The sequence below is a fragment of the Pseudogymnoascus destructans genome (genome assembly GCF_001641265.1).
Source record: "Pseudogymnoascus destructans isolate 20631-21 unplaced genomic scaffold scaffold_7, whole genome shotgun sequence".
Classification (NCBI taxonomy): domain Eukaryota; kingdom Fungi; phylum Ascomycota; class Leotiomycetes; order Thelebolales; family Thelebolaceae; genus Pseudogymnoascus; species Pseudogymnoascus destructans.
Genome location: NW_020167526.1, coordinates 204,788 through 231,991, shown reverse-complemented (window position 1 = coordinate 231,991; position 27,204 = coordinate 204,788). Strand labels below are relative to the sequence as shown.

The following is a 27,204-nucleotide window of genomic DNA, read 5'->3' as shown; positions in this document are numbered from 1 at the left end:
AGACTGCCTCCGTAGTATCGCGAGAAGCAACCCCGTCATATAGGCCTTTCGGCAAGGTCAAGGACCCTAAGGTCTACAAAGGCGAGTCGACACGAGAGCTCAACGAGTTTATGGCCTCAATCCGCGCTTCCTTCCGATACCAGCCAAGAATGTTCCCAACCGAGCAATCCAAGGTGGCCTTCACCGCCCAATACCTTGAGAGCAACCCCATGAAGGAGTGGGACAACCGCTGCGCCTCGCAAGAGGAAGGGCTCGAGGACCCTTTAGATATCGCAGGGTTTGAAGAGTTCCTTCGCGACCTCCATATCGACCCAGCCAACCGGCAACGCATTGCAGCCCTCAAATACAACGGCGCCCACCAGCGTAAGGGGCAGGGTATCCGCAAATTCGTTGCGTACCTCGAGGAATTGGAGCGGGAAATGGAGCCCTACACCGAGTCCCAGAGGACCACCCACCTCCTGACGAAGTTACACCCAGAAATGAGGCAGCGCCTCCTTGAGGGTGGCTACGCCGAGCGTTCCACGACCCACAGGGAGGCTGTTGTCAATATCCTAGCCATGCTGGAAATGAACAACCGGTGGGTAACCGAGAAGAATCCTTCTACGGATAGGCCCAACACAAGGGAGAATAAGGGAACCCTGCAGGGTGGCTTTCCAGCTCGGAAGGGCCACTTCAATAGCCACAAGTCGGGCAATCACCGGGAGCGAACGCCCTTCCAGGATCGCCGTCGATCGGACCAACAACCTGCGCGCAAGCCAGCCGACACCCAAGGCGCAAGGCCTACCCAAGTAGGGAACGCCTGTTACAACTGTGGCAGACCAGGCCACTTTGCAAAGGACTGCCGTAGCCAGCACACTGGGCCGGGAGTCCGGAAGCTGGATACCCAACTCCTCAAGCGGGAGTGACTCCCTACCGAAGCCCTACGCCCTACGCAGGCGAAGAGGATGGAGATCGACATTGAAATCAAAGTAGGGCCTACCTGGCACAAGGCCAAGGCTCTACTCGATTCGGGGTCGGACGCGTCAACTATCCACCCCCTCTTCGCAAAAGATAAGGGCCTAGAGTGCCGAGACAAGGGCCCACCTCGAGCGAGGGCTGTGGACGGCAAGGAGATTGCCATATACGGAGCGGCGACCGTACAGATCAAGGCCTGGGACCACTTTCGAAGGGAGACGACCGTAGACCAGACGTTCCTTTCCATGGATACCCCTGGTGTGGATGTTATCCTTGGAATGGACTGGATCGTACAGGTCAACCCCCAGATCGATTGGCAGACCCAGATATGGCGCTACCCCTTCGATATATCGAAGGCGATGGAGGTGGGTATTGAAGAGCTAGACAAAGGCGATACTGCCTTTGTCCTGGCGTTGACCTCGGAAGGAGCATTGGAACCCCAATGCCCAAGGGAGTACGCTGAATTCGCCGACGTCTTCTCTAAGGAGCGGGCAGAAGACCTACCCGAGCTGGGTAGGAAGACCCACGGTATCGATACCAGCATGCAAGAGCCGCCTTACGGCCCGGTATACAACCTATCTGAGACGGAGTTGGCCACACTCCGGGAATACCTTCAATCAAGCGAAAGGAAGGGTTGGATCCAGAGGAGCATAAGCCCAGCGGGCGCGCCCATACTGTTCGTACAGAAGAAGGACGGCAGTCTACGCCTCTGCGTGGATTATAGGGGTCTGAATAAGATCACCGTAAAGAATAGGCACCCCTTGCCGCTGATCACAGAGACCTTGGATCGGCTCCAAGGAGCAAAGGTCTTCACAAAGCTTGATATTAGGAACGCCTACCACAGGATCCGGATCCGCCCAGGCGACGAGTGGAAGACCGCCTTCCGCACTCGTTACGGCCACTTTGAGTACAAAGTGATGCCTTTTGGCTTGGCCAACGCGCCAGCCACGTTTCAGGCCTATATGAACGAGACCCTCGAAGGGCTCGTTGATACGATATGCGTTGTATACCTCGACGATATCCTTATTTATTCCTCTAAAGAGGAGGAACATACCCACCACGTACAGGAGGTCCTAGGTCGCCTACGAGAGGCGAACCTATATGTAAAGCTCTCAAAGTGCGAGTTCAATACCAAACAGGTAGGCTTCCTTGGATATACCGTCACAACAGAAGGAGTGGCTATGGAAGGCGACCGGGTTGCTGCGATAGCTGAGTGGCCTACACCCAAGACCTACCGAGAGGTCCAGGTGTTTCTCGGCTTCGCCAACTTTTACCGACGCTTCATAGAGCAGTACTCCTCTGTTGTGGCACCCTTGACTGGCCTTATGAAGGGGGCCAAGGCCGGTAAACAGACCGGGCCCTTTGTGTGGGGAGCAATGCAGCAGGGCGCGTTCGATCGCCTCAAGGAGGCCTTCACCACAGCTCCCATGTTAGTCCATTTCGATCCAAGCTGTAAGATTAGACTTGAGACAGACTCCTCCGGCTTCGGGTTGGCAGGGAATCTTTCCCAATATGTAGAAGAAACCCCAGAACGAAGGGGTGGGTGGCACCCAGTCGCCTTCTTCAGCAAAAAGCTGGAGCCAGCAGAGCTGAACTATGAGGTCCACGACCAAGAGCTCTTGGCGATCGTGAGATCTTTCGAACAGTGGAGGCATTACCTAGAGGGTAGCCAACACCCAATCGAGGTCCTGACGGATCACAACAACCTGAAATACTTCATGGAAACCACCGCCCTCACAAGAAGGCAGGCGCGGTGGGCGCAGGCGTTGTCAGCCTACGACTTCCAAATATCCTATCGAGCTGGCAAGACCAACCCCGCAGATGGGCCGTCTAGGAGACCAGACTATGAGGAAGAGAAGGGTAGCCAGAACGTGATGCTTCCTACCCTTCGAAACAAGCTCCAGAAAGCCATACAGGCAGGAGAAGAAGCCCTGCAGATGAGGCGGGTAGTGGCTGACTTACAAGAAGTAGGCACCACACTGGGCGAAGACCAGAGTAAGGACACCAAGAGTCCAGGTCTCGTTGTCCCTCGAGTTATGGTGGCAGCCATGGCTCAGGGAGAGAGCGCCTACAGTGCCACGGCCGAACCCTTAGCGGATCTGATCAAAACCCTTCAAGCGGCTGACGAGCTCGCTGTTCACAGGGCCAGAGAAGCAGGGCCGGCGTGGGCGAAGGGCTCTTCAGGTTGGAGAGTAGACGATGCAGGCATCCTACGCTTCAAGGGAGCAGCCTACGTGCCTCCCAATCAGGCAGTACGTATGGAAATCTTCAAGATTTGCCACGACGACCCTTTGGCTGGGCACTTCGGATATAAGAAGACCCAGGAACTGATCCGACGGAAATACTACTGGCCTGGATTAGACCAGGAAGCCAGGGAGTACGTACGTGGCTGCGATCGGTGCCAGCGGATCAAGCCGGTACGGCATAGACCCTACGGCGAAATGCAAGGCCTCAGAATGCCTACTAAGCCCTTTGAGTCCATAAGTATGGACTTCATCACAGATCTGCCGCCTAGTATAGGAGCAGACCAAGCTAAGGCTTCAGACTCCATTTTGGTAATCGTAGACCGATACACCAAGGTATCCAAATATATACCCTGCCGGAAGACCATTACTGCCACCGAGTTGGGGCGGGTCTTCCTTGAGTATTGGGTTAAGGACTTTGGAATTCCTGCTGAAATAATTACAGACCGCGGCAGCGTATTTACGTGCCACTTCTGGTCGGCCTTCTGTTTCCACCTCAAAGTACGGCGGAACCTATCGACTGCCTTCCACCCTCAATCTGACGGCCAGACGGAAAGGCAGAACCAGAATATTGAGGCCTACCTACGCCTACACTGCAATCAGCACCAGGACAATTGGGTAGAACTTCTTCACTTCGCGGAGCTTACCTACAATAATGCCTTCCACGATTCCATCCAGATGTCGCCAAATCAGGCTCGATACGGTATCAACATCGACCTGCGGCAAGGGATCGAGGACGACCCCATGAGAAGGGAGGTGCCGGTTGCAAGAGACCGAGTCCAGAAGATCCTCGACCTACGAAAGGAGCTTGAAGAGGCCTGGGCGAGATCGAAGGAAGCCCAAGTCCGAGGATATAACAAGATCCACAAGCCAATGCAGTTCATGGTCGGCGAACGGGTGTGGCTTTCTGCCAAGAATATCAGAACCACCCAGCCAAGTAGGAAGCTAGGTCACCGGTGGCTCGGACCGTATGAGATCACCGGGCGGATAGGTAAACAGGCGTATCGATTGAGGCTTCCCCCACGGTATAAGGCGATTCACGACGTGTTCCACGTCTCCCTACTCGAGAGGTATCGGGAAGGCGTTGAGAAGGCCGATCCTCCACCAGATCCAGAGATCGTGGATGGGGAAGAAGAATACAAGGTCGAGGCAGTCCTAGACCACAGGACTGTGCGGAGGGGTAGAGGAATCCGAGAGGAATACCTGATTAGGTGGGCAGGCTACACTGCAGCTGACGATCAGTGGGTTCCAAAGCTTGACGTAGGACTACCGTTAATCAAGGCATATCACAAGGAACAGACGCAGAAGGCAATGTAGTGTATTGTCCTAAACTAAGGGAAAAAAACAACGCGTCAAGTTCCGAAGGAGAAGGGCTCACAGACCCAGAAGCAGACCCCGACCCAGACCTAGAAGAAATGCGCGCGTCAGACAAGGGGGCGACGACGGGGGCAGGGCGTGGATTGAAGCGCCACTGGTCTGGACGCACAAACAAACGCTCAAAAAGAGCACGATCGTAATCCGCAGGCGTAGGCAGGAGAATAGGTCCTACCGACAAGGGCGCGGAGGGCAGGACAGGCCTCACTCGAGCTACCCACAGGGTCAGCAAAACGTCCAGGAAGGATGGGAATCACAAACCTACGACAAACTTCAGGGCGGCGACGTGGGCGTTGAGGCCAACCTGGTAGGCGTCTAGAGCCGCATCAGTAGCGGCGTGGAACATAGCAGCAGCAGCCTTGAGAGCCTTGGTTTTGGCCTGATCCAGCTCAGCAAGGGTCTCAGCGTGGTGAAGAAGGGCTTGGCGTGGGTCGTTGAGGTTGCGGACGACGGGGCCCCCAGCCTCAGGGAGAGGCGCAACAGGTTCCTCGTGGAAGGACGTAGCAGCTCTCTTACCCTTATTCTTGACCTTCAGGGTGCGAGGCTCCTTGCCCTTATCAGCGGTAGTGAACTCGCGTTGGGCAAAGAGGAGGGAGGCCAGAGCCTCACGGGTGGCGACCGAATTATGTTCCAGCCCAGCGTCCTCGTCGTCAGCGCAACAGTTCAAATAGGCGTCGGACTTGAGCTGCAGGGCAGTGAGGGCATCCTTCTGATCAGGACCGACCTGCCTGGTTGTCAGCATATCCCACTAAGAAGGAAAAGGAGGCCTACCGGAACGCAGTGGTGGTTTCCTTGGAGACAGTCGCCGCACTTGTCCAAGCCAACAGGGACCCAGCAGATCTGTCCAGGATAGTTGTAATAGGTGACTGAACACTTGACGCAGCAGTCGCGGGAGCCTGCGCGAAGGGGACCAACAGACTCTGGAACTGGGCGGCGCGCAGAAAGCTTCCACCCCAGCGCCGTACGCATCTCCTTGGCGGCCAACTGAGCAGCGACCTCCTCCTCCTCCTCTGGAGCGTCCTCAACCGAAGGTGATCGGTAGGGACGCACGGTGCGAGGGCGAGAGGTGGACGCAACGGAAGCAGGACCGAAGGGAGTAGGGGTGGCAGGTGACTCCAACTCGGGAGACCCAGACATCTGGGCGGAAGAGCGCTTGAGAGGGGTGGTGACAGGCGCCACTGTCTTCTTGGGCTGCTTGCGCGGAGCCATGATTGACGGAACTAATCCACAGATCAGTCCCTGAAGACGAAGGACGGAAGGGAGGTAAATACCTTGCGAAGAGGGAGTAATCCTTGAAGCAAACCTTGGAAGAGGATCAAAAGGAAGAACCCAAGAACCCAGAAGAGCGGGCACTTGGTGTGAGGTTGTGTGAGGAAAGTAGGAAGTTGGGTAGGAAGTGGGAGTTAAGCGCGATGCCCACAACAACTGGGGGTGGCCGCGGCACAACAACAAGGGGGGTCACGGGACCCCCCTGACAGGCGCGAGTTCGATAACAACAACCCACCCTACGCGCGAGCAAACAAGCCAAACAAGCCCAAACAAGGGCGCAATCAGCCCTGATCTCTATGCCTGGAATTGGGGGCAATTCCCTAGAAGGGGGAGGTAATTGTAAGGCGGCCCTCACGTGAGGGCACGTGAGGTGTCACGCTCTTACAGTGGACCTGGCGGGCTCGGTAAATTAGGGCCTACGGGTTCCTGTATATAAGGGGCTGGAGGCTCGGAGTGAGGCCTCCAGTCAATAGTCGCTGTATATACGTAGACCTATTGTTACGCATTGAATCCTACTTCCTACCTACTGATCTGGTTCCCTGAGCTCCCGTGTGACCCTGGGTCCTACGACTTTACACCTGGCCTATACACACACTCGTCCCGAACGCCCAGAACGCATTCCGGAAAAGATCAATACGCAAGCAATGGCGTCGTTTTTTGAGCTCCACCAATGTGTAGAGAACTAGGAACTATGTTGTAGGTCAAGCATGAGAGTAGTCTTTTTGTGGCTGCCTCCGGCTCCGAATTATATTTCGGTGAGACAGACCTGTGGGTTCCCTGCGACTTGGAGGTACGTTTCGACCGCCGCCATATATGGGCTGATCCACGTAAAAGATCTGGCAGTACTGCAAAATTTGCCCACATCGCAGCCCGTGAGACGGGGAATGAAACGGAAATTGCATGGAGATACATCCCTGAGTTATGAATACTATAATTGGGCTAAGGGAATTGTAACGGTGCCTGGTTACACTTATGTGTCGCCGAGCCAAAAGACTACAATACACCAAGCCGCGTAACACGCTATATATATACCACTTGTATTAATAGTCGCGCCCATTACAGGCATTAATAATAGCGACGACTCAGAGTTGAGTCAGCTAGATCTGGAAGGTATAAGTATGCAGTGTACCACGTCACAGATCCAATTAACGCCCTGTAGGTCACCACCATGCAGCTGAACCTGGATTTCACCCTTGCTTCAGCTGTCATTCAGTCATCTAAACGAATGTTTGACTAGAAGACAGATATCCGTTTATATGATCGGATGGAGAAAATGCCTCGTGACACGACATGATATTATATCCGTAATATATCCCACCTTCCCCAACCAGGCATCAGAAATAATCATATTCAGTTCGTTTTCTTTTCTATCCTCAGCTTCACTTGATCCTTTCTCACGACGCTCACTACATCATCAAATATGACCATCACACCACCACAAGGCCGTAAGCCTGCGTTCATCCTCTCACACCCCCGCACGGCATCAAACCTCTTCATGAAGATTTTCAAATCCCACCCCGATGTTGTCCCCGCCGAATATCCATTCCTAGACGTGTTCTTCTTTGGGATAGAATCACAGTGCAGTCGCAAAAGCCCGGAAATCGAGGCGGCCCGAACCGCATTCCAAGAGAAGACCGGAGTATCAAGGTCATATCACGAGGCCTTCAAGAAGCTCGAGGACGACATTCGCAAAGCTAGTGAGCAGGTGAGCTTCCTCGTTTCTCAAGAGTTTCCCAGGAGCGGTGCTTATTTTAGTGATAAGGACAAGGTAGCATTTGTGAAAGAGCATATTTGCGTATTTCTTAAGCCGTCGGTAATTGACAGCAACCTCGAAGCCCCTCGACCACCTTGCGCCACTCCCCAGCTGGAGCCGAATGATGCTGAGGTGAGAATTTCAACTAACCCGACATTACTTCCCGACGACTTCATGCTCTCGGTTTCACCCGTTTTCTTGATTCGCCACCCGGCGCTGGTATTTCCCTCCTGGTACAAAATCAGTACGAGTGGCTTGGGCGCAGACATTGACGATTCCGACTTTCCAGTGGAAGTCTCCTTTCGTTGGTCTCGCATCCTTTACGACTGGTATCTGAACACATGGTCAAAGACCACGTCAAGCTCTCCACTGAACCAGCATCGCAAGCCAGCTGTGATCGACGCGGACGACACAATGTCCGACCGCGCTGCTCTAGAGCGTCTATGCCACCAGTTCCAGCTCGACCCGCGGCAGCTTAGCTTCGAGTGGCAGGCTGCGAAGACGGAGCTGGTTCCGTGGTTCTCCACTATCCAGAAATCCACTGGCGTTGACATGTCAAAGATTTCCAAGGACATCGACATCCAGCAGGAATTTGTGAAGTGGGAAGACGAATTTGGTTCTCATGTGGCACAGAAGCTGCTGCGTTTTGTTGAGTTGGCCATGCCGGATTACGAGTATCTGCTATCTAAACGGGGGGGGTGAAGTTCTGAGAAGACTGGCCTCCCAATGAGGGGTATCTGGGGATCTACCCGTAGTGGTATAGAACCCTCTTGACTCAATATTGCCAAGATACATTACAAATAAACGATGTTGAGCAAATGGCAATTCCAAATGGCGATTTTTAACTGACCTCGAAAATACTTGGATGATTTGCGTGTCTCAGTTGGATCTAACTCAGACCTGGTGTCCTTGTGTTACCCCACATCTGTGTACGACCGCTTCTAACTCATGATGGGCAGATATTTACGCGGATCTTGGCTGTGAAACGTAGCCACCGTGACACAACGTGTAGACATGTAAATGGCTTAGAAATTTGAAACCAAGATACGATATAAGAGACATTATTGTACCTATAGTGTATATTAACCATGAGACCTTCTTAGAAATTAGAGGACATGCTCTATGGGATGTTGCAGGCCGTCAAGGTCACCTGGCGTCAGGTCTAGTAATATCCGCAGGAGTTCGTCCGTTCTAATGCCATTGGTAGAAGCGTACTCAATGAAGCTTCGTAAATTAACTGCAAATGCATGCTGTTCTGAAGTTGAGCATATGAACTTCATTGAGCTACCAGCAAGAGATGCGGCGCACCACTGTATCAAGGCTTTGATATCCGGATTACCACCAAATGTGCGGCAACCCCAGAAGCCAGTGTATATCACCGAGAATGGCTCTCTCGGGCTACCCTCACGAGTTATATGGCTTGCCCGGAACCCAGTATAGGCCTTGCGCAGTTTTCTTTCCACATTTCCAGGAAGCACATCAGGTAAGCCGCCTCTCCTGTCAGCCATGTCGAGCTCCAAAGCATCAACAAACAGTATTGCGCTTGGCCCATTTGCGGTGATGGACCGCGGAGCCACCATTCATTCGGCAGGAGCACTTCTGCGCATCGAGCGTCGCGGCCAACCCGCAATAGTAATCATTGCCTCAGGGCCCACGACTATGAGGGCCAGGTTATCTTCCAGGGTTGGAGTTACAAGAACTGCAGGGCAGCACTCTGGTGATGCGCCTACATGCGTCTCCTCCTGTTCTCTCTCCTCGATTCATACGAGCTACAGGTGCCATTCTGGGAGTTGTTTAATGCGCTTATGGGTGAAGAAGTCAACAGCCCAAGAGGTGTCATTGATCTACTTGAATCCATCTCAATTTCACTGAGACAGAAGATCGATACGGACTATGGCTTTCTCCGAGATTTTATGAAGGGTCTGAAGGACGATTTCTATACACAGACATGGCCTGCGCTTGTCAGACTTGCGCTAGAAATGCCATCACTCTTCCCAGAGCATAGCCTAACGATTCTCTCCCCCAAAAGCCCCCAAGTCGAGCTGTCCAGGCGGCAGACGGCTTGTCTTGTTGTTCACCAGTTTCTTTGCACTTTGACCGCGCCAAAGTGGCAAGATTGATATCAAGACTTCCATATCTGGTATAACTCAGAGCAACCAGCAGCTCTGTTCATATATTTTGACCGGATAACCAACAACGACGATTACTCGCCTCTCGCACCTAACCCAGCTTCCTGGCCAATACCCTACACCCTCCACACGAACCGGGGTCCCCTACCCACCGTGAAACATAAGCTTTTGCCTCTGGAAGTTTTGGAGTTATCAGCCGCAAGCACATCACCGGAGGTCCTCGGGATTCCAGATGGCGCGTCGGTGATCTCCGCAAACAAGTTCGTTGGGTTCGGCCGGACAGGCCGGTCCTCGCACAGGAGCCATGGAGAACATGGCAGCATGTAGCGATCCTCCATCACGACCGACTCAAAAGTTGGATAAATCCGAAATCGGTGATTTATGATCGCCGCCGTGAAAACCCTCTTGTACCGAGGAGTTCTAGGTGGCAGTCGCTGACGCGGATTAGGTTACACTGTCTAAGCCGGGCTTTAATTGCGCCGCAGCGACGGTGGTGAGTTTTACCCGTTTATTCAAGCAACCACCCACTAGATTAAGAGTTAGAGAAGCGATCAGACGGCTGTACCACATGCAACAATGGCAAAAAATCGTGTTAGAGCTGCAACAGCGGTGGCTGCTCGTACACCACTATCTCTTGCTAAATATGTACGTAAGCCAAAAATAATGGGCCATGTTTTCCTGATTCTAATGACTATATAACTGAGGGCTTCTCTTCCGAGTCTGGCATGAAACTAGCTGTGCAAATCTGGCTTTAAACGCACTTGATGCGGACATGCAAATCGAGTTTGAGGCGGAGCAGGAGCGGTATAGATGGAAAGAAATAAAACCGATGAGATAGTTCATTTATCAATGACAATCTTATCTACACATGTGTGTGTGTATACCGTTACTTATTCATTCACAGGTTTGACGGATGGTGGCTTCCGAATCAAGAAAGTTAGCAATGTCATTCTATGCAACCTGAAATTCCATAACCCTCCAAAACATTTGTCCAATCTTAATCATATTTCATATTTTTTCATATCACGTCACCTGAATACCGTGGTAATGGCTAACTAAGTGAACCCAAGTGCATGCACATATTGCAACAAATAGTCGAAATAGCCGAGCAATCACGCAAAAATAAGAAGGATATTCCAATATTCTCCCACAAACCTTTAGGCAACGACGCCAGTGCCAGCCTTCGACTTTACCAAATCGCAAATGCACGAAGCCGGGTCGAGGCTATAGCATTGACCGTGCACTTTCATATACATATATATTAAACAACTGAACTTTTAGGAAGTATGAAACCGCTCGATCGAAGTGATTGTTTTACTACCTTCGCATATCTATTTTTAGATTAACCGTTAGTAGCTTATCTGGTTACCCCAGATTAGATAAAATTTAGCGTAGGGACGGACTACCGGCATTGGGATGACGTCTATGCGAATACCTTCAACAAATTTTGAACCAGCAACTCCGTAATATGGCACCTGGAGAGGGTAGCGGTTTCGGAACCCGATTAGTAAAGGCCTTTCGTCCCAAGGCTTCATCTAAACTCCAGAAATGTCCAAGACCTACCGCGTCTGTGAATACGCTAGCGGAAGCCTCGGGCGCACCTCAATATGAAATACGGAGCCCATCACCTATATATCACAAGGAGGCCATGATTGATAGCCAGTTAGGCGAGAGACAGGATAACACGGCACTGCTGCATAGTTTAGTTTATGACGATGAGGTGTACGATGAACAGCAGCTTTCAAGGGCCACGGGTATTGCGTGCCACCCTAAAGACCACATTCTATCGAAGATACCGTTGCCCATTTGGGATGCAGTTCTCGAATATCTAACGCCATTTGAAGCGGCTAGTCTAGCATTTACTACCAAAGGACTACTTTGGCGCCTCGGCTTACGACCATGGCAAGCGCTATACCACCCGGAAAACCATCAATACAAGATTCAGTTCCTCCTCACCATGGACGGATACCTCCCAAACCACCTTTTGTGTTTCTTATGCGCTTCCTACCACTACCGCATACACCATGGCAACGAGACTCTCAAGCCGGCAGCGGCACACAACCCTCTATATAAGTGCCCCAAGGCCTTCGATCTTCCGTTCCCTCGCACCCGCATCACTCCTCGCCGCAACCTCCCCTTCTCATTTGTCCAACTCGTCACGAAGGCTAAACGATACGGACCGGCGTACGGAATCCCCGTGGAATCTTTGGTGCGGCGGTGGAAGGAGGACCATTGGTCCCACCAGAGCCAATTTGCCATTATTAACGGCCATCTGCACATGCGAGTGAGCAGTTATTGCTACGCGGAGTCCGGACTTACCCAGAGCGAAGTGCGGCTTCTACTCTTTTCGCGCGATGACTATAGCCCATACTTTTCGACCTGCGCCCATTGGAGAGACGGCATGTTGATGGAGCTTTGTAAGTGCGCTCTCAGCCATATACCAAAACCGCCCGATTCGATGGGTCAGAAAGTTAAGGACAGACTACACCACCGCCACTACGACCCTCGGTCAATTGTGACACTGTGTGAATCATGCAGACCGATGAGGCGATGTCCAGACTGCCCAAGCGAGTACCTTATCGAGCTAAAAAATATGGAGGACCGGCCGACAAACTCGTTCAAGCGCGCGATCTTAGTGACGCGTTGGTGCGACCTTGGGGACGGCTTAACGCCGACGTCACCCGAGTGGGCTGCTTGTAATGGAGAGCTGGGAGAATACGATTCGTTTGGGGAGATTGGGAGAAGGGCAATATCGGGCATGTTCGAGGCGCATTTCACCAAAGAACATATTCCAGGGCAGAGGATACTAAACCTCAACCCGAGAGCAGAACGGCATTCACATGACGACCCTAATTGGTATTAGAGAAGGGTAAGGACTGTATAATAGTTGGATCTGGCATGCATTATATTTTTAGACGATCAAATCAACGCCACCGAAATGTACAGGTACCATCAGGACTTATAAACCAAGCTGTCCGGCTATTTTTCATAGGTGACGTGGTCAGCATGGTAGTGCCACCACCGAAGCTTCCCAGCCGATGTCCGATAGAGTTCGCCCTTTCCATTTTCAGGCATGAAATTCTGAAACCCTTCAAAGAGCTTTGGTGAGTCCTGGAGCAAAATCCTGGCTTTAACATACAGGCGGCGATTTGCCCTAATCCTCGTTCTCTCAAAGTCCTCAATGGCCACGTCGTATCTTTCATAGACATCTGGTCTGTCGCTGAAATAGATCTGTAAATCGTCAGAATGACCAGCGTTGAATGTGGAGAAAACAAAAACATACCTTGAGAAACTCCATGTACCGCCTCCCTTCTTCCTTGTGGAACCGAGATGCCCCTCCAGTTGCCATGGTGCGTCCCGCAACCGTTGGATAAACATTTGCTGGCAACAGTTGACGAAAGCCTTCAAGTAGGCCCGCATCAACACTGAAGCCTGGGAGGTTTTTGGCCGCTGACATGGTTTTCATGGCATTCTCTTCTATTCTATCCTCCTCAGAATCTTCGGCTGCTGTGCTTCCGACTGTGACTTTGGCTACACGATTGATGGCAGAGTTGACCAGAGCTGCAGCGTATGGCGTTCCTTCCCCCCTTCGAATAGTTTTAATTAAGACATTTCGGACTTGTGGAAGTCGAAGTGCAGTTCCACGGAACAAGGCCTTCACTTGGGCGCTGATATGTTGGTGGGCCTCATCTCTTCCAGCTGAGTATGACTTGAGCAGACGTAACAGTTCTTTATACACCTCTGGTTTGTTCTCGTAGTTCATCTAACCACCAATTAACCTCTTGACTTCCTCTCCGATGAAATCTGTTACCTTGACTTGCTCCAAGAATGAACTGGCTTGGCGGAGGATCTCGATTGAGTGGGCTGCTTCATCTTGAGCATGGAGAGATTCCATACTTGATAGCTGTCTTTCAGGAAACCTCGAGTAAAGAGAGTAAACCCGGAGATGTGGTTTCTCCCAATCATAAAGGAGAGTGGAGTCAGCACATAACAATCTCACAGTCAGAATTCACTTGAAGAGGTGGTACTGGGTGTAGTTCACCATCGAGACTAGGTAAATGTGACAAAATCGTCCTAGCAACAAAACGCTGGAGGGAAAATAAGCCGCTCGAATTTCAATACAAATTCACATTTAATTTCCACTGCAAAACAAGACGATTGAAAACATTGTGATACCATGCAATGAAATCCATGAAGTGGCTTATACTCCAAATTCCATACACATCCACTTCACCAGATAATCCCCGGGCAATATTATTCACACTCAGCAAGTCGCGCCAACATATATCATCGGACCTGATGATATTTATCAACATGTTTCTTTCTTGTAATTCTCTTACGAGATATACATTCGCTTGGTGTTGAGAAACAGTTCTGTGGTTCTTGTCACCCTGCAATCAATAATAGGAAAAGATTCACCTTAGAGCTCCCGCAACAGGCCACAGCTTCAGGCTTGAGATGCAGGATCTTGGTAGCATTATTAACGGCCAAACTATTGAGCTCTTCGCATCAGGCATTACCGCCCGTCATCGAACACTCTATTGGCAGGAGATCAAGCTTTCATAAAGCTCCTGGTATCGATCACCGGCGCGCCTCGTGACCGTCTGATGACATAAGCGAGGCTGATAGGATAGAGGCAACAACATCTCGCCATCGTCATCTTGTCACCTGGCAGGTCCAAATCTCCACAGAGTTTCTTTCCATCTGTTTCGCCGTCGCGCTCCCGACTTCACTGAAATATTGCATCTCTAACCTGCGCAGCATACAACTCAACTTGCCGTTCCAAGTCCGAATCAATAGCACGCAAATATGGATTTACTCGGCAAAATAACCCCGCTCTCAATTCGGAGTGCCATGGGCAACATTCGGGACCGTGTTGCAGAATCCGTGGAACATGCCGACTTCTTCGAGACGGGACAGATCGGCACCAAGGATTTTGAGGCCGCAGGAGACTATCTCACGACCAAGTTTCCCTCGTGGCAGTGGTATCAACCGGCAAAGCTCACTAAGCCCGTGGATAAACTCGACCCAAAGAAACACATTCTGAAATACGTAGGTGTACCATGCCACCAGCGGCTAAACGACACGTTTCAAGGGGTTTCTGAACAACAAGAGACGAGAGTTGTGGATGGCGAGGACTTCCAGAATGGCGCAAATAGCGGAACTCCTGGGGATGATGAGGATGGATGGGTAAAAACCGCAAACCTGGCTGCGAGCCAGGAGAGAAGGGGAAGGGATGTGAGGACCTTGGATGAGAGTGGAAATTTGGGAGAGGTGGAACCGGACGAGTCCGATGATATCCCGGATATGGACGACGATTCCGACCCGGAGGCACTCAAAGATGAACCCTCCGGAGAGGCGAGGTAAGTAACCAGCTTTCCCTTCGCAATAAGTTGACGGATCTGTATCGCATCGTGGACTAACACAAGAGCAGCAAATATCGAAAATACGACATATATATTGGTTACTCCGCATACGATCGAACTCCCCGCATGTATTTGGCAGGCAAAGACAGCAAAGACCATCCATTACCCCCGAACCTCATGATGGAGGACATCATGGGCGATTACCGCGAGAAGACTGTGACCATCGAAAACTTCCCACACATGGATGGACTGAAGACTGTTTCGATACATCCATGCCGTCATGCTTCAGTCATGAAATCTCTTATGAATCGTGCAAACAGCGCGCTCAAACTTCGAAGAGAGAAGCAAAGGCTGGCACAAGGTGCTGACAGTCGTCAAGACTTAGGTGACCAGCCGGGCGACATAAATAAGCTGAATCTTGCTGGTGGGGCAAGGAATGAATCCAAGAGAAATGCTGAGGATGAATGGGAGGTGGTGGAAACACATGGTGATCCCTATGAAGACGAAGTTGCAATAAGGGTGGATCAGTATTTGGCTGTGTTCTTAAAGGTAAGAAAGTGCCGAAGATGGGAAACTCTGTCCATACTAACAACGATATGTGCTCAGTTTATGGCTTCAGTCATCCCAAATGTTGAAATCGACAACACAACGTCTATCTGAGAGGACCTTGAAGATATCAAGTAACTGAGCCAAGCTGACTCTATTTCTGTTCCACAACGACAACGTTCATCGCTCGAAATACAGATTACTTAGAAGTATGGTTGGGCCGATAACGTTATATCGTAAATGCCACTACTCTAATACTCATAATGACTCTTGTTTTCAATCAGGTCTTATTTGTATCCGAATGATTAGTGCTCAATCGAAGATATCAAACCAATATTAAATTGCGCTGTTCCTTAAAGAAGGTTTCAATCTATTATATAATTCCTAGAAGTATACCCTACAATAGTCTGCCCGACTTCTTGAGCTACGCAAGAAACTAAGTTTTGCGCTTCAAACAGCAGCACCAACACCGTTCCAACCCCAACCAGTAACTCGAAACTCATATTGAACATCTCCAATGTGCCAACTGAATTCTCCATATAGCAAAAATATTACAATCCCAGTGATCGATCCACTAGTTGCACCTATATTCGACCCTCCCTGCGGGTGTCCTGCGCCATACATCGAGCCCACTACACATGTTTTCGCACAGGGCGATTGGGGTCGGGCTTATCAACAATGATTATAGTTTCTGCCTTGAAAACTTCACGCGTTTGGCTCCATACTTTCCTACAGCACGGCAAACATTCTGTGTCTCGCACAACAAGAACACAGTTCGTACCATAGCCACCATAAAGTCCAGCAACAACACACCTTCCCAAGTCGCTAGATTGCATGCTCCAACTTTCGTAATGGTTCTCCTTGTCAAACTTGTGCTGCAGCTCTGGGACTTTGCTACCATCCCAGTCAGACCCATCACCCCAACCTGTGACCAAAGTACCGGAATGGCTACACGATAGCCGCCGGTAGCTAGTGAGCATCTTTTCGGACACCATATACGGCTGCAGGTACATTCCGGCTGCGTCTCCATCTCCTAAGAAAAGGTCGTAATGAAGGAATAACTGGTTAACAGTCTCTCTCACGGCTAGTTTCACCGAGGTTAAGAAACCTTGCAATGCGCATATTAACAGGGCCTGATCCTTCTCGAACTTTTCTTTACTGTGGAGAGGTATTGATCGTTCTGGCCTGTCGGTTAACTGAGTGAACCTCTTGCCTTGGTGCAAAATCTGCCCTGGGCAGATTTGAATCATTGCAAACATTTCCGGGCTATTCGGGATTTCGCAAAGAATACGGAGATATATGCAAATCCCGTCGACGGAAATTGCTGGCGAGCCAGAAAATTTTGAATTGAGTTCCTTGGAGGTGCGTCCTGTGAATAGACATAGCGCATGTTCCATATGAGACGGAAAATTATCCATGGCAACTAACGGTGCCATTTTTGGGGCCTTGAGGTCTGAAAGACGGTATCTGTGTACTCCTGGTGGATCCGGAAGGTATTTCTTTGGGTTGGTCCCAAGCTCCCCACCACGCATATTATATAGTTTACGGAAACCAGTACTCGGTGTTCCACCCACTCGCTTCGCTCGTAGGTGGCGACAGCAAGTTGTGCGTGCGACAGCAAGATGTGCGACACATAAAACGAAGAAAAAGACGCCTTATATATCAACTATATAACTATATAATTAAAACATAAAATCAATAGAACTACTATCACTATCGCTACTGCCACTATTGCTACTATCACTTTGATCCTTACTATACCGTAAAATGATCACTTTTGATTTCAACCCTTCCTTCTTCCGCTCTGCTACCCGCTTCCTCTCAACCTTACGCTCTTCAATTTCGATTTTACGTGCTTGCGCTTGTAGCTGCTTTACTACTTGGTCCGATTCCCTTGCTGCTCTTGCGTCTGCTTTTGCTTGCAACTTTGCTTTCTTCTCTTCCCGCATTTTCCGTGCATCTGATGCATATAACTGCCCTCCTTTCTGTAGTGATTTCCGTGCCCTTGCCTTTGCTGCCTTCTGCTCTACTGCACGTAGAGTCATAATATCTAGCTCGGTCTTATAGAGCTCTGCCCGGTGTAGAACAACTGTAGTTCCACGTGCAAATGATTGAAACCCTTCTCTTGAAGGCGATGAGAAAGCTTCCTCTGCTCTCTTCTGCCAATGTTCAACCGCTTGCACACTTTGCATAGTTGTTTTCGGTGTTGAGATAATATTATATGAAGCAAATGGCTCATAATCAGGTGTTTGATTCCGAGTCTCTTGTATCTTGTCAATTACAAGTGGAGGATTATATGGATATAGTCCTGTATTTCTCCAACCAGATTGAATTGTACGGACAGTTAGAGATTGCCGTCGGATTTGCGGGAGGTCTGAAAGGAACGTACGTAGCTTATACTCATAGTCGTAGCTACGTACTGCTTGATCAAGTGCCTTTTGATGAAAGTGTTTGCACTGCTTAAAAACCGCTACATCAAGAGGTTGTAATAGATGTGTTGTATGAGCAGGAAGGCAGCAAATAACAATGTTATGCTCTTCTGCTAATGTAAGAAAGCGCTCTGTTTTATGAGAGTCATGGCCGTCAAGTAATAAGAGGCGAGTATCATCTGGTGCCATATGCTCTGCAGATAGTTGGATAAAATGCATAAGGTATTGGATTGCAATGTCGTCGTTTGAATACCCGCTCTCATTTACAATAATGAGAGCATTTGGCTCAAGGTCATCATTGTACCATGAATCCATATGAAGTTTGCCAGGGATAATGATAGCTTCTGCAAGTGCAGCACCACTTGCATTTACTGCCTCAATTACAGTAACAGAGAGCCGATTCTCAGGATTATCAACAGTCCACTGCTTTACACCGATTGGTACAATAACAGCCGTAGACTTATAACACCCAATCATATAGCCTGTCTCATCAACATTCCATAAATTATATGGCTTAATGTTATGTTTTGTAATAAGGGCGTTATATGTGAGAAAGAATTCCTCAAACACCTCTTTCTTTTGTGCTTGCTTCCGATGTGTATTTAACGTCTTCGTGTGAATTGTATGAAATTCGGGGTGTGCTTTTAGAAAGCGTTGTAGCCACCGTTGTGATGGTATCGTACGATTAGGTCGTAAGTCTGCAACTGCCCGTAGTATCATAGATCGGTTGGCAGGGACCCCGCGCTCAAGTTGGTCGTATATGAATTGACAGACCGCGGTCTCTTGCGATTGAGATAAGACTCGATTGCTACCTCCGTGGGGTAATTGAGGAGACGTAGTACTCGTAATACGACATCGGAGTGTCTCACGGTTGACATTGAATTTATTTGCAACCCAAGCAATTGTATATGTACTTGGTTGTTTTAAGAAGAACTGTTGGGCCTCATTAAGGCGAGCAATCATAGTAGGATCGTTATTTTGAGGCATTGTAGATACTACGTTATGAAGAATACTATTATTTTTTCTATATATCAAAATAGCGGTGTACGCACATCTTGCTGTCGCACGCACAACTTGCTGTCGCCACCTACGAGCGAAGCGAGTGGGTGGAACACCGAGTAACGTGCATGTATAACGAAAGTGCCAAACAAGCGAAAGTGCCAAAATATCGCGACTACCCCATAAGAATTGCGATAAATCCACCACAACAATATAAATTAATTAAAACTACTCGGAGTCCTCTTCCTCAGACCTGTCTATTACAATCTGACAAGTGCGCGCATTGTGTCCAGTCTCACCACACTTGCCACAGCGACGTGCATGGGTTTCTTCCCTTGGCTTCCGACCACTACTTGCCCTTATTTCTTGCTCTACTTGCTGCACAACGTCCCTCTTGTCCTGTAGCTCCTGTGCTACCTGTTGACTAAGTGATCCTCCTTGCTGTAGTCGTGTTTTTTTAGCTCTCCGGCGCTTGCTTAGCACTTCATTTGCCTGTCGCAGGTTTTGGTTCTCTGCTTTTAACAATGCTAATTGATGCATTATTTGCGATGCACCCTTTGTAAACTGGTCAACAGCTGCATAGATTGAGGTTGGAGAGCTATTTTGATGATGCGCAATTCAGTTTTTAATGAAAGTAGACTGTGATACAGCTTCAGTTGGGTTATTTGGTGTCTGAGAAACCCATGGTTGAGCGGTGTTTGGGCGAGAGGTTGGAGGTGTTGGCGTCTTAAACCTAAGGTCAAGTCTAGATATTACACTCTCAGGGCTAAATGGAAGAAGCCCAGCACCTCGGAACCCTCCCTGAATATTGCTTTCTGTCATTGCAATGTTAAATGCAGCGTGGAAGGCAGGAAAGAAGTCATCCTTAGTAATGTGAATAATATGATGTCATACTGACATTCGTTGCACTCAGTTTGCTATCAAACTCAAGAGCAAACTTGGAAATCTCCTCCTCAAACCTACAAGTCACTATACATATTTTGGCTTATCACACCAACAACAAGAGCAATACTACTCAACGATTGCTACAACCATCTATGATTCATTACACGTCATCGCTCCTTAGTTACTGGGCCGATATTACCACATAGCATATCTCTACAACCCTCTATGATTCATTACATGACATCACTCATACTACCACATGACATATCTCTACCAACTAGAGGCCTAGGAGCATGAACGATAGCTCTAAAAGCTCCTACGAACCTCTATGATTCATTACATGTCATCGCTCTTTAGTTACCCACAAGATTGGTTAAGTTATGACATAATTTGTCTATGACATAATTTGTCTATGACATAATTTGTCTATGACATAATTTGTCTATAGGGGTACTCTGACCTTGGACCTCCTTTTACTTCCTATAGGCTACGAACCTAAGAGATGGTTCTATGGGATTCTCTTACGTCGACTACAGTTACCAAGCCTGGTAAGTCATGGAAAGTCTTGGAAAATGAGAGAACTACACTCCTTTAGCATAAATAGGATTGCCCTTTCCTTAAGAAAGGGCAAGCAGACAATACAGTAAATCGACTATCACATACTTCCACGTCTTTTCCAAGCTTCCAAGCATTCATCTTGTTACTCCTTGTTTCTCAAAAGTCAGTGAGGTGTTAACCTCTGACTTACCCCTGAGTTCCCAGACTCAACATTTGTTGCAACTTGTCTGAACCACTTCACTACATCACACACCTGATTGCTGCGTTGTGGAATAGTCTAAGCTACGACCCTTTGGCTCTGTTTTCTAAGACAGTGTGTTGTCTTAGTAAATTCATCCCTTCCTTGGGTGGCTAGATTCTCACATCTGGTGCACCCACCATTACATATGAGCCCGCATCATATCTTCAATTTGCTGACTGTAAGCTCTCTTTAATGGGCTGTAATGGTGGGTGCACCAGATATGAGAATCTAGCCACCCAAGGAAGGGATGAATTTACTAAGACAACACACTGTCTTAGGAAACAGAGCCAAAGGGTTGTAGCTTAGACTATTCCACAACGCAGCAATCAGGTGTATGATGTGGTGAAGTGGTTTAGACAAGTTGCAACAAATGTTGAGTCTGAGAACTCAGGGGTAAGTCAGAGGTTAGCACCTCACTGACTTTTCAAAAACAGAGAATAACAAGATCAATGCTTGGAAGCTTGGAAAAGACGTAGAAGTATGTGCTAGTCGATTTACTGTATTGCCTGCTTGCCCTTTCTTAAGGAAAGGGCAATCCTATTTATGCCAAAGGAGTGTAGTTCTCTCATTTTCCATGACTTTCCATGACTAACCAGGCTTGGTAAATGTATTAGAAATCAAGTGCGACCCACAACTAGCTTGCTAATCATGTAGTGAACGTAAGAGAATCCCATAGAACCATCTCTTGGGTTCCTAGCCTATAGGAAGTGAAAAGGAGGTCCAAGGTCAGAGTACCTATAGACAAATTATGTCATAACTTAACCAATCTTGTGGGTAACTAAGGAGCGATGACGTGTAATGAATCATAGAGGGTTGTAGAAGCTTCTAGAGCTATCGTTCATGTTCCTAGGCCTCTAGTTGGTAGAGATATGCCATGTGGTAGTATTGGCCCACCCCCTTAAGGAGGAGATTTTCTTAATAACTTGTTCAATGAGTGTCCAAATGATATGCCGTGATGTATGTAGCATAAACAGATATAGTAGAAGAGTTTGCAGCAATCGTTGAGTAGTATTGCTTCTGTTGTTGGTGTGATAAGCCAAGATATGTATGGTGACTTGTAGGTTTGAGGAGGAGATTTCTAAGTTTGCTCTTGAGTTTGATAGCAAACTGAGTGCAACGAATGTCAGTATGACATGGGCCAAAACAGCCAACATCAAGTGGTGAGTATATGGGAAGATTGAGCAGGCATACAAAGCGTAATAATGTTGTGTTCTTTGCAGTACTCCTCAAACTTGTCTGAGTGGTGGCTCTCATGACCATCAAGTACTAACAAGCGATAACCACCAACACTCCGGGGCTTTGTGTGGTTCTCAAAATGCTGAATCCAATCCATACCTCTCTCGTTTGTAGTCCAGCCATTTGCAGTAACAGCGATTACCCAATCTGCTGGAAATCCGCTATTCTCATACCAAGATGCAAGGTGGTTTTTACCTGCCACAATGACAAATGGCGGCACTGCCCAACCTTGAGAACTAACGCCTTGGATTACTGTAACCCATTCCCGATTGCCAGGCTGCACCTTTTTTGCCTTTGCCCGCCCATCTGAGCTCGTTACTACCGTTGCGCTTGAGATGACGCCCATCATAAACCCAGTCTCATCAAAGTTGTAGATATCTGCATTGTTGATGCCATACTTTAGAATTGTGTTCCATACAAGCTCAAACCAGCCACGAATGACTTCTGGATCTTCGCACTTAGCCCTCTGGTAGTCGTATTTTCGCTGGAAGCGTGTCCGGAGCTCTACATGGCGCTTAACAAAGTTTGAAGCCCAACGTGACCCGACGCGTGGCGCGTCGCGTGTTGCAAGTAGTCGATTTGCCATATCTTCAACAATAGACAACTGAGGAGGAAAACCTTTAGCAGCTAAGTCAAGTATATACTGAACAAGAACTGATTCCTCTAGTTACTTAATTTCCGTAAGTTGGCTTGGATATCGCGTCATGAAGGTACGCCTTGTAAACGGTGACGTAGCTTGCGGTGGTCTACGGAATAGATCCTAGCTGCAACTCGAAGGCGCAAATTTTGGTCGCTTTGCATAGCTTGGATAGCTAGCACTAATTTGCTTTCATCATTTTTATGGCGCATGTTTTGTTGTGGAGGAATTTAACATTTAGTTGGGGGGGTTGGTCACCATGATTTTGGCACTTTCGCTTGTTTGGCACTTTCGTTATACATGCACGTTAAACTTTGGATAAAGACCTTCGGCACAGTCAACGACGGAAAGAAGCCGTCCAATTCGAAGTATTAGCTCCACGAGAACAACTTGGCAATTGACTTCTTTCTCTTTTGCTTCAGTGTCCAGCCCCGCACACAGTCTGCAACCGCAATCATCCCGTATGTCTTTTAAAGACACTCGATATTTTGATGCCGCATCTTTGTAGGTTTGGGTATCGGAATCTTGATCTAGATATTGTTTGATTGCTAAGAGTTCTGGGAACCACTGGAGCAAGTTATGAATGAAGGCCGGCCCGAATGACGACTCAACATACAGCACGTTAGTTTCTAAAACACCTATCGGTACGCCTTCCTCTGCAGTCGCTATAGCACTGTATATCCTTGCTGCGGCGTTCACAACACTCGCGACGCGGTCAGGCCTTTTCATCAATTCTTTGAACAGCACACCAAATACTGCATATAGGCAGTTTTCCCACCGCACACGGCCGTTCATCGTTGGCGTATCCATTTCGCCACCATAAGGTTTATGGCCAGGCGCTTTAGTCAGAACTTCGTTTACTGCCTCGATGTAGAACGTCCTGTCTGCTATTTCTAGAGACTTATTTCTCGTTCTAGGCACTCGATACTCCGGATGCAGTGGGTCGTGCCTGGACTGAGAACAGATGTTCACCTGGGAGATCTGGCCGTCGGGGCAGCTGGTGTATACGACTTCGTCCTGGTTATTTGTGATGGTAATGGTCAGGCCAAAGAGCCATTCCGCCAAAGCTCCTATCCACCTGGCCTCCTTGCCACCATGTATGGTAATGGATACCCACCCATGTTTTGTGATCTTCCCGATGGCGTTCAGAACCGTGGCAATATCAGTTGGGTCTGCGGGTTTGTCACTGTTTTCCAATCCCATCAATTTCTCTGCCCGTACAGAGAAGATCGTCGTTGACAATATTCCAGCACAAGACTTGATAAGCGCAAGCCATTCGCCAACGGAAGGAGTCATGTCGAGATTGCTGTCTAACAACACCATGTCGTTCAATATCTCTGCTGCGGTTTCATGCGGGAAACATTCTGCCAAAGCAGCACACAAAGCTACCAAGGTGGTGCCCTGCTCTGTCGTCCCTATTGCCCTTGCAGGATGCTTTACCCCGAAGCCGAACCAGAGCACATTCTGAAGTCCTGCATATGCATTCATATTGTCCAAGGCCTTCTGCATGTTGACCCGGCCTTTGCTGGATAGTCGAAACTGACTGCCGAGAGCGTGTCCGACGGCCACAGTATACGGATCCAAGCTTGAGCCGGAGAGACGCTGAAGTATCTCCTTGCTGATGTAAAGAAAGCCACCAGAGAGCGCAACCCAATCCACAGAGCCCTGCTGCGAAAAGTTGCTGGAGAGTTGGAGAGCCATCTTGGCCTGCTTTGGGAAATCGTCTGCGATTTCACCAAATAATCACTGGAAATAAACCACACAGGAAAAAGAGCCGTATTAAATAACCCCTCACCATTTTATCATCTAGCCTCGCCACGACTGTTTGTTGGTTATGCGCACTGAAGCGCTCCAAGTCTGCCTAGGATTGGCCAAGCAGCGTTTCGGATATGCACCTTCTCCTGTAAATAGTCATTCCTTGAAAAGAGGGGACACTCAAAATCCCCAGAGTCGCATTACCGATGGAGAGCCTGATACGCATTGAATCATTCTAGTCCACTTGTTTGCTATGAACTAGGCATCTGAAGGGTTGCCTACCGGGCCGCTGTCGGGAACACTTGGTCATTGGCAAGGCACGTTTGCACAGCCCCGAGGCTGGTCGACGGGCCGCATGGCTCCCGTCAGTATCCAAAGATTTGTCTGGCACGGCACTGGAAGGCGTGGAACCGGAGTTCGTGGGCCAAACTTACCGTTTGAGGCCCATGAAGCCTTCTGGATTGATGGGAGCTCACGATTACCACGACAATATCTCGAAGACTTCCACTACCCGCACCACTAGCCTATCCATGCCAGGGACAAGTTGATCAACAATTATGCTTGAGGCGAAGGTAGTTTAGCCGAGTATAATCTGTTGCTTCTCATTCATTACTTCTACATACTCTCCTTGCTCATCTTGGCACATCCATCCTCTGGTATAAAAATCCCCCAATGACGGGGGTATATATGTAGATGCAAATCAGCCTCTGTGGAATCCATCCGTCCTATGGAAGTAAAAAAATATTGTGAATAAAACGCCCCAGCACCATCTTTCCCATCCGATCCCCATTCCCGCCATGCTGTATACAAAAGCCGCGGTGCATTTTGCCGCGCTGCCCAGGAACCCGCTCGTTTGTTCCAGGCCCCCAGGAGAAGTACGCGAACCCTCCCGTTTGCCTCCAGCTCATCATTTCCTATTCACAGACTTGCCATCTCCATCTCATCATGATAGACCCCACATACTCAGTAGTAGTATGGGTGTGAGGACAGCCACCGAGATAGTTATTGACAAATCGGCGCCGGAAATTTGCGACGTGAAGACATTGTTGAAGCCGATGTCGCTGCTATTGAAGCAGTTTGATTTGTTGACCTCTGCCACGTGCTCAGGCTCTGCGAATATGATGTCGACGCACTGATATCCGTTAGTTATTACTCCTTGCTCCAGTATCAAACGTAGCAGCTCCTCACATTGAATAGACTCGCCCCGTGCTGTGCTGTCATCACGACCTGAATCGTTGCCAGATCTCCCGCCTTGACGGTCGCGTTCGCCGGCAGCGGGATCTGCGGCAGACAGAAGGTGCCCGGGTAAGGTCCGTTCGAGGGTCCTGTGAACTCAAAGACGGGGACCATGATGTTAGAGAAGTTATCAGGGCCATTGTCAGGGCCACTGGTGCCAAAGCCCATATTGACGTAGAAGAAGCCCTTGGAGTGCCCTTGGAACCAGCCCGGCTGCACGGCGAGAGCACCGCCGCCTATGGGCCAGGTGGTGCGGTTGCGTGAGGTACCCATTCCGCCGCCTGGAGAGGAAGTTAGCAGTCGTTTGGCAAAGGCTGAGATGCACGAAGTAAATGAGATTGCGCTTTGGCTACACAGTCGAAGCATTGCGCTTCAAGACGCTGCGTAGGTAGTCCAGTTGAGCTTGCATATGCCCACTGCGAACATCTCTTGCGCTGTTCGCAAAGGTATATCGCAAATACAAGAAATTGGGACCAGGACTACTCACAAGGATACATCCATTGCATGCCGAATGGAAACGTCGCATTTGTAACCAAGTTGTCTCCTCTCCAGCCCGGATACGAGACCACAGTGTGTCCGTTCACTAATGACAGATATATCGCCAGAACCGAAAGTATGAAGTAGAACATGGTGGCCGATGTGGAACAGAGATTTTTGTGCGCAGAGAACAATGGCCAAGATGCGCAGCAACTTAGCTATTCGGAGACAGGGTTACTCTCTCTCTCGCCCTGCTGTCGACAATCGTACTTTTTGTGAAGTTGCGAAGGTGATCAACGGAAGTGGCTCAGCGTCGACGATGTAGGTCTCTCAGTCAGTCGCCCATCAGACCTCTCGAGTCCAGCGCTGGGGGCCAGAGAGCCTTTTAGGCCATGCATCACGCACGGCACCACACCTCTTCCCTTTCCTCCCACCATTGACAGCGGGCGGTTACAGTGACGACAGCACAGCCAGTCAGCGTGCAGCGTGTGGTGCCTCACACGCAGCGGATGATCGCGTCCCTGCCGCCCCATTGGCGTGGGCGCTCACTAGTGTAGTAAGCACGCTGGATGGTGAACAGGTGCAGGGGCGGCAATGGTGGCGGCGAGTGGCTGGCTATTGTGCGATACGGGTACACACCCGGCGAATCAGGGCGGCGCGCTGGGGTCCGGCACATCAGTAGTGCAAGGGGCTTCGTCCAGTGGTTATCCATGTCTACGCGCCGGACAACATATCACTTGGTTCTTGCGAGGAATTTTCATTGTTTGCTCCCATGTCGTGTTCGGATGTACTCCGTACAAAGAAAATGTATCCTCGTACAGGCGGCCTCACGGCGGTGGCCTTGATGTCGACGGCCAGACTGTAAGTTGCATATTAGACTTCTGGCCGCATCGTGAACCCATCGTCGTTATTGGCATTTCCATTTCCATTTCTTGTACTTGGCAGATGGTCAGAGCCCACGTCCTGTACCGACATACATATGTACCATATGCTGTCCTCCCTTGGATCTATCTGTCTTTTCCGAACCGCCCATCCCACCTCATCCCACCCCATCCCGTAATCCCCAAACCGAATAATGTAACACCTCCGAATGCTCTAGTGTTGCGAAATATCGATA

The 27,204-nt window shown here is 49.3% G+C and overlaps 9 protein-coding genes across 9 annotated transcripts; 4 read left to right on the top strand and 5 right to left on the bottom strand.

The window, feature by feature from the left end:
* Nucleotides 1-7,260: 7,260 nt before the first annotated feature.
* VC83_02826 (uncharacterized protein) lies at nt 7,261-8,295 on the top strand (the record flags this gene model as incomplete). The annotated part of the gene is made up of 2 exons (XM_024466480.1): nt 7,261-7,545; nt 7,603-8,295. 2 exons carry the CDS (start codon nt 7,261-7,263, stop codon nt 8,293-8,295), a joined length of 978 nt encoding a protein of 325 aa, XP_024325579.1.
* Nucleotides 8,296-8,699: 404 nt separating this feature from the next.
* On the bottom strand, nt 8,700-9,101 carry VC83_02825 (uncharacterized protein; the record flags this gene model as incomplete). The annotated part of the gene is made up of 1 exon (XM_024466479.1): nt 8,700-9,101. One exon carries the CDS (start codon nt 9,099-9,101, stop codon nt 8,700-8,702), a length of 402 nt encoding a protein of 133 aa, XP_024325576.1.
* A 222-nt stretch (nt 9,102-9,323) lies between these two features.
* Nucleotides 9,324-10,049, top strand: VC83_02824 (uncharacterized protein; the record flags this gene model as incomplete). The annotated part of the gene is made up of 2 exons (XM_024466478.1): nt 9,324-9,657; nt 9,721-10,049. The coding sequence occupies 2 exons, from the start codon at nt 9,324-9,326 to the stop codon at nt 10,047-10,049; spliced, it is 663 nt and encodes a 220-aa protein (XP_024325577.1).
* A 1,028-nt stretch (nt 10,050-11,077) lies between these two features.
* On the top strand, nt 11,078-13,028 carry VC83_02823 (uncharacterized protein). Its single transcript, XM_024466477.1, has 2 exons — nt 11,078-12,826; nt 12,898-13,028. Exon 1 carries the CDS (start codon nt 11,191-11,193, stop codon nt 12,583-12,585), a length of 1,395 nt encoding a protein of 464 aa, XP_024325574.1. The 5' UTR covers nt 11,078-11,190; the 3' UTR covers nt 12,586-12,826; nt 12,898-13,028.
* Nucleotides 12,702-13,785, bottom strand: VC83_02822 (uncharacterized protein; the record flags this gene model as incomplete). Its single annotated transcript, XM_024466476.1, has 3 exons — nt 13,534-13,785; nt 13,006-13,485; nt 12,702-12,953 (listed from the first exon to the last, which is right to left on the bottom strand). The coding sequence occupies exons 1-3, from the start codon at nt 13,615-13,617 to the stop codon at nt 12,702-12,704; spliced, it is 816 nt and encodes a 271-aa protein (XP_024325575.1). The 5' UTR covers nt 13,618-13,785.
* Nucleotides 13,786-14,531: 746 nt separating this feature from the next.
* Nucleotides 14,532-15,748, top strand: ATG3 (E2-like enzyme; the record flags this gene model as incomplete). The annotated part of the gene is made up of 3 exons (XM_024466475.1): nt 14,532-15,085; nt 15,157-15,637; nt 15,695-15,748. 3 exons carry the CDS (start codon nt 14,532-14,534, stop codon nt 15,746-15,748), a joined length of 1,089 nt encoding a protein of 362 aa, XP_024325572.1.
* A 518-nt stretch (nt 15,749-16,266) lies between these two features.
* Nucleotides 16,267-17,166, bottom strand: VC83_02820 (uncharacterized protein; the record flags this gene model as incomplete). Its single annotated transcript, XM_024466474.1, has 1 exon — nt 16,267-17,166. The coding sequence occupies one exon, from the start codon at nt 17,164-17,166 to the stop codon at nt 16,267-16,269; it is 900 nt and encodes a 299-aa protein (XP_024325573.1).
* Nucleotides 17,167-22,913: 5,747 nt separating this feature from the next.
* VC83_02819 (uncharacterized protein) lies at nt 22,914-24,320 on the bottom strand (the record flags this gene model as incomplete). Its single annotated transcript, XM_024466473.1, has 1 exon — nt 22,914-24,320. The coding sequence occupies one exon, from the start codon at nt 24,318-24,320 to the stop codon at nt 22,914-22,916; it is 1,407 nt and encodes a 468-aa protein (XP_024325361.1).
* A 997-nt stretch (nt 24,321-25,317) lies between these two features.
* On the bottom strand, nt 25,318-26,239 carry VC83_02818 (uncharacterized protein; the record flags this gene model as incomplete). Its single annotated transcript, XM_024466472.1, has 3 exons — nt 25,318-25,506; nt 25,563-25,891; nt 26,098-26,239. The coding sequence occupies 3 exons, from the start codon at nt 26,237-26,239 to the stop codon at nt 25,318-25,320; spliced, it is 660 nt and encodes a 219-aa protein (XP_024325360.1).
* Nucleotides 26,240-27,204: the final 965 nt, after the last annotated feature.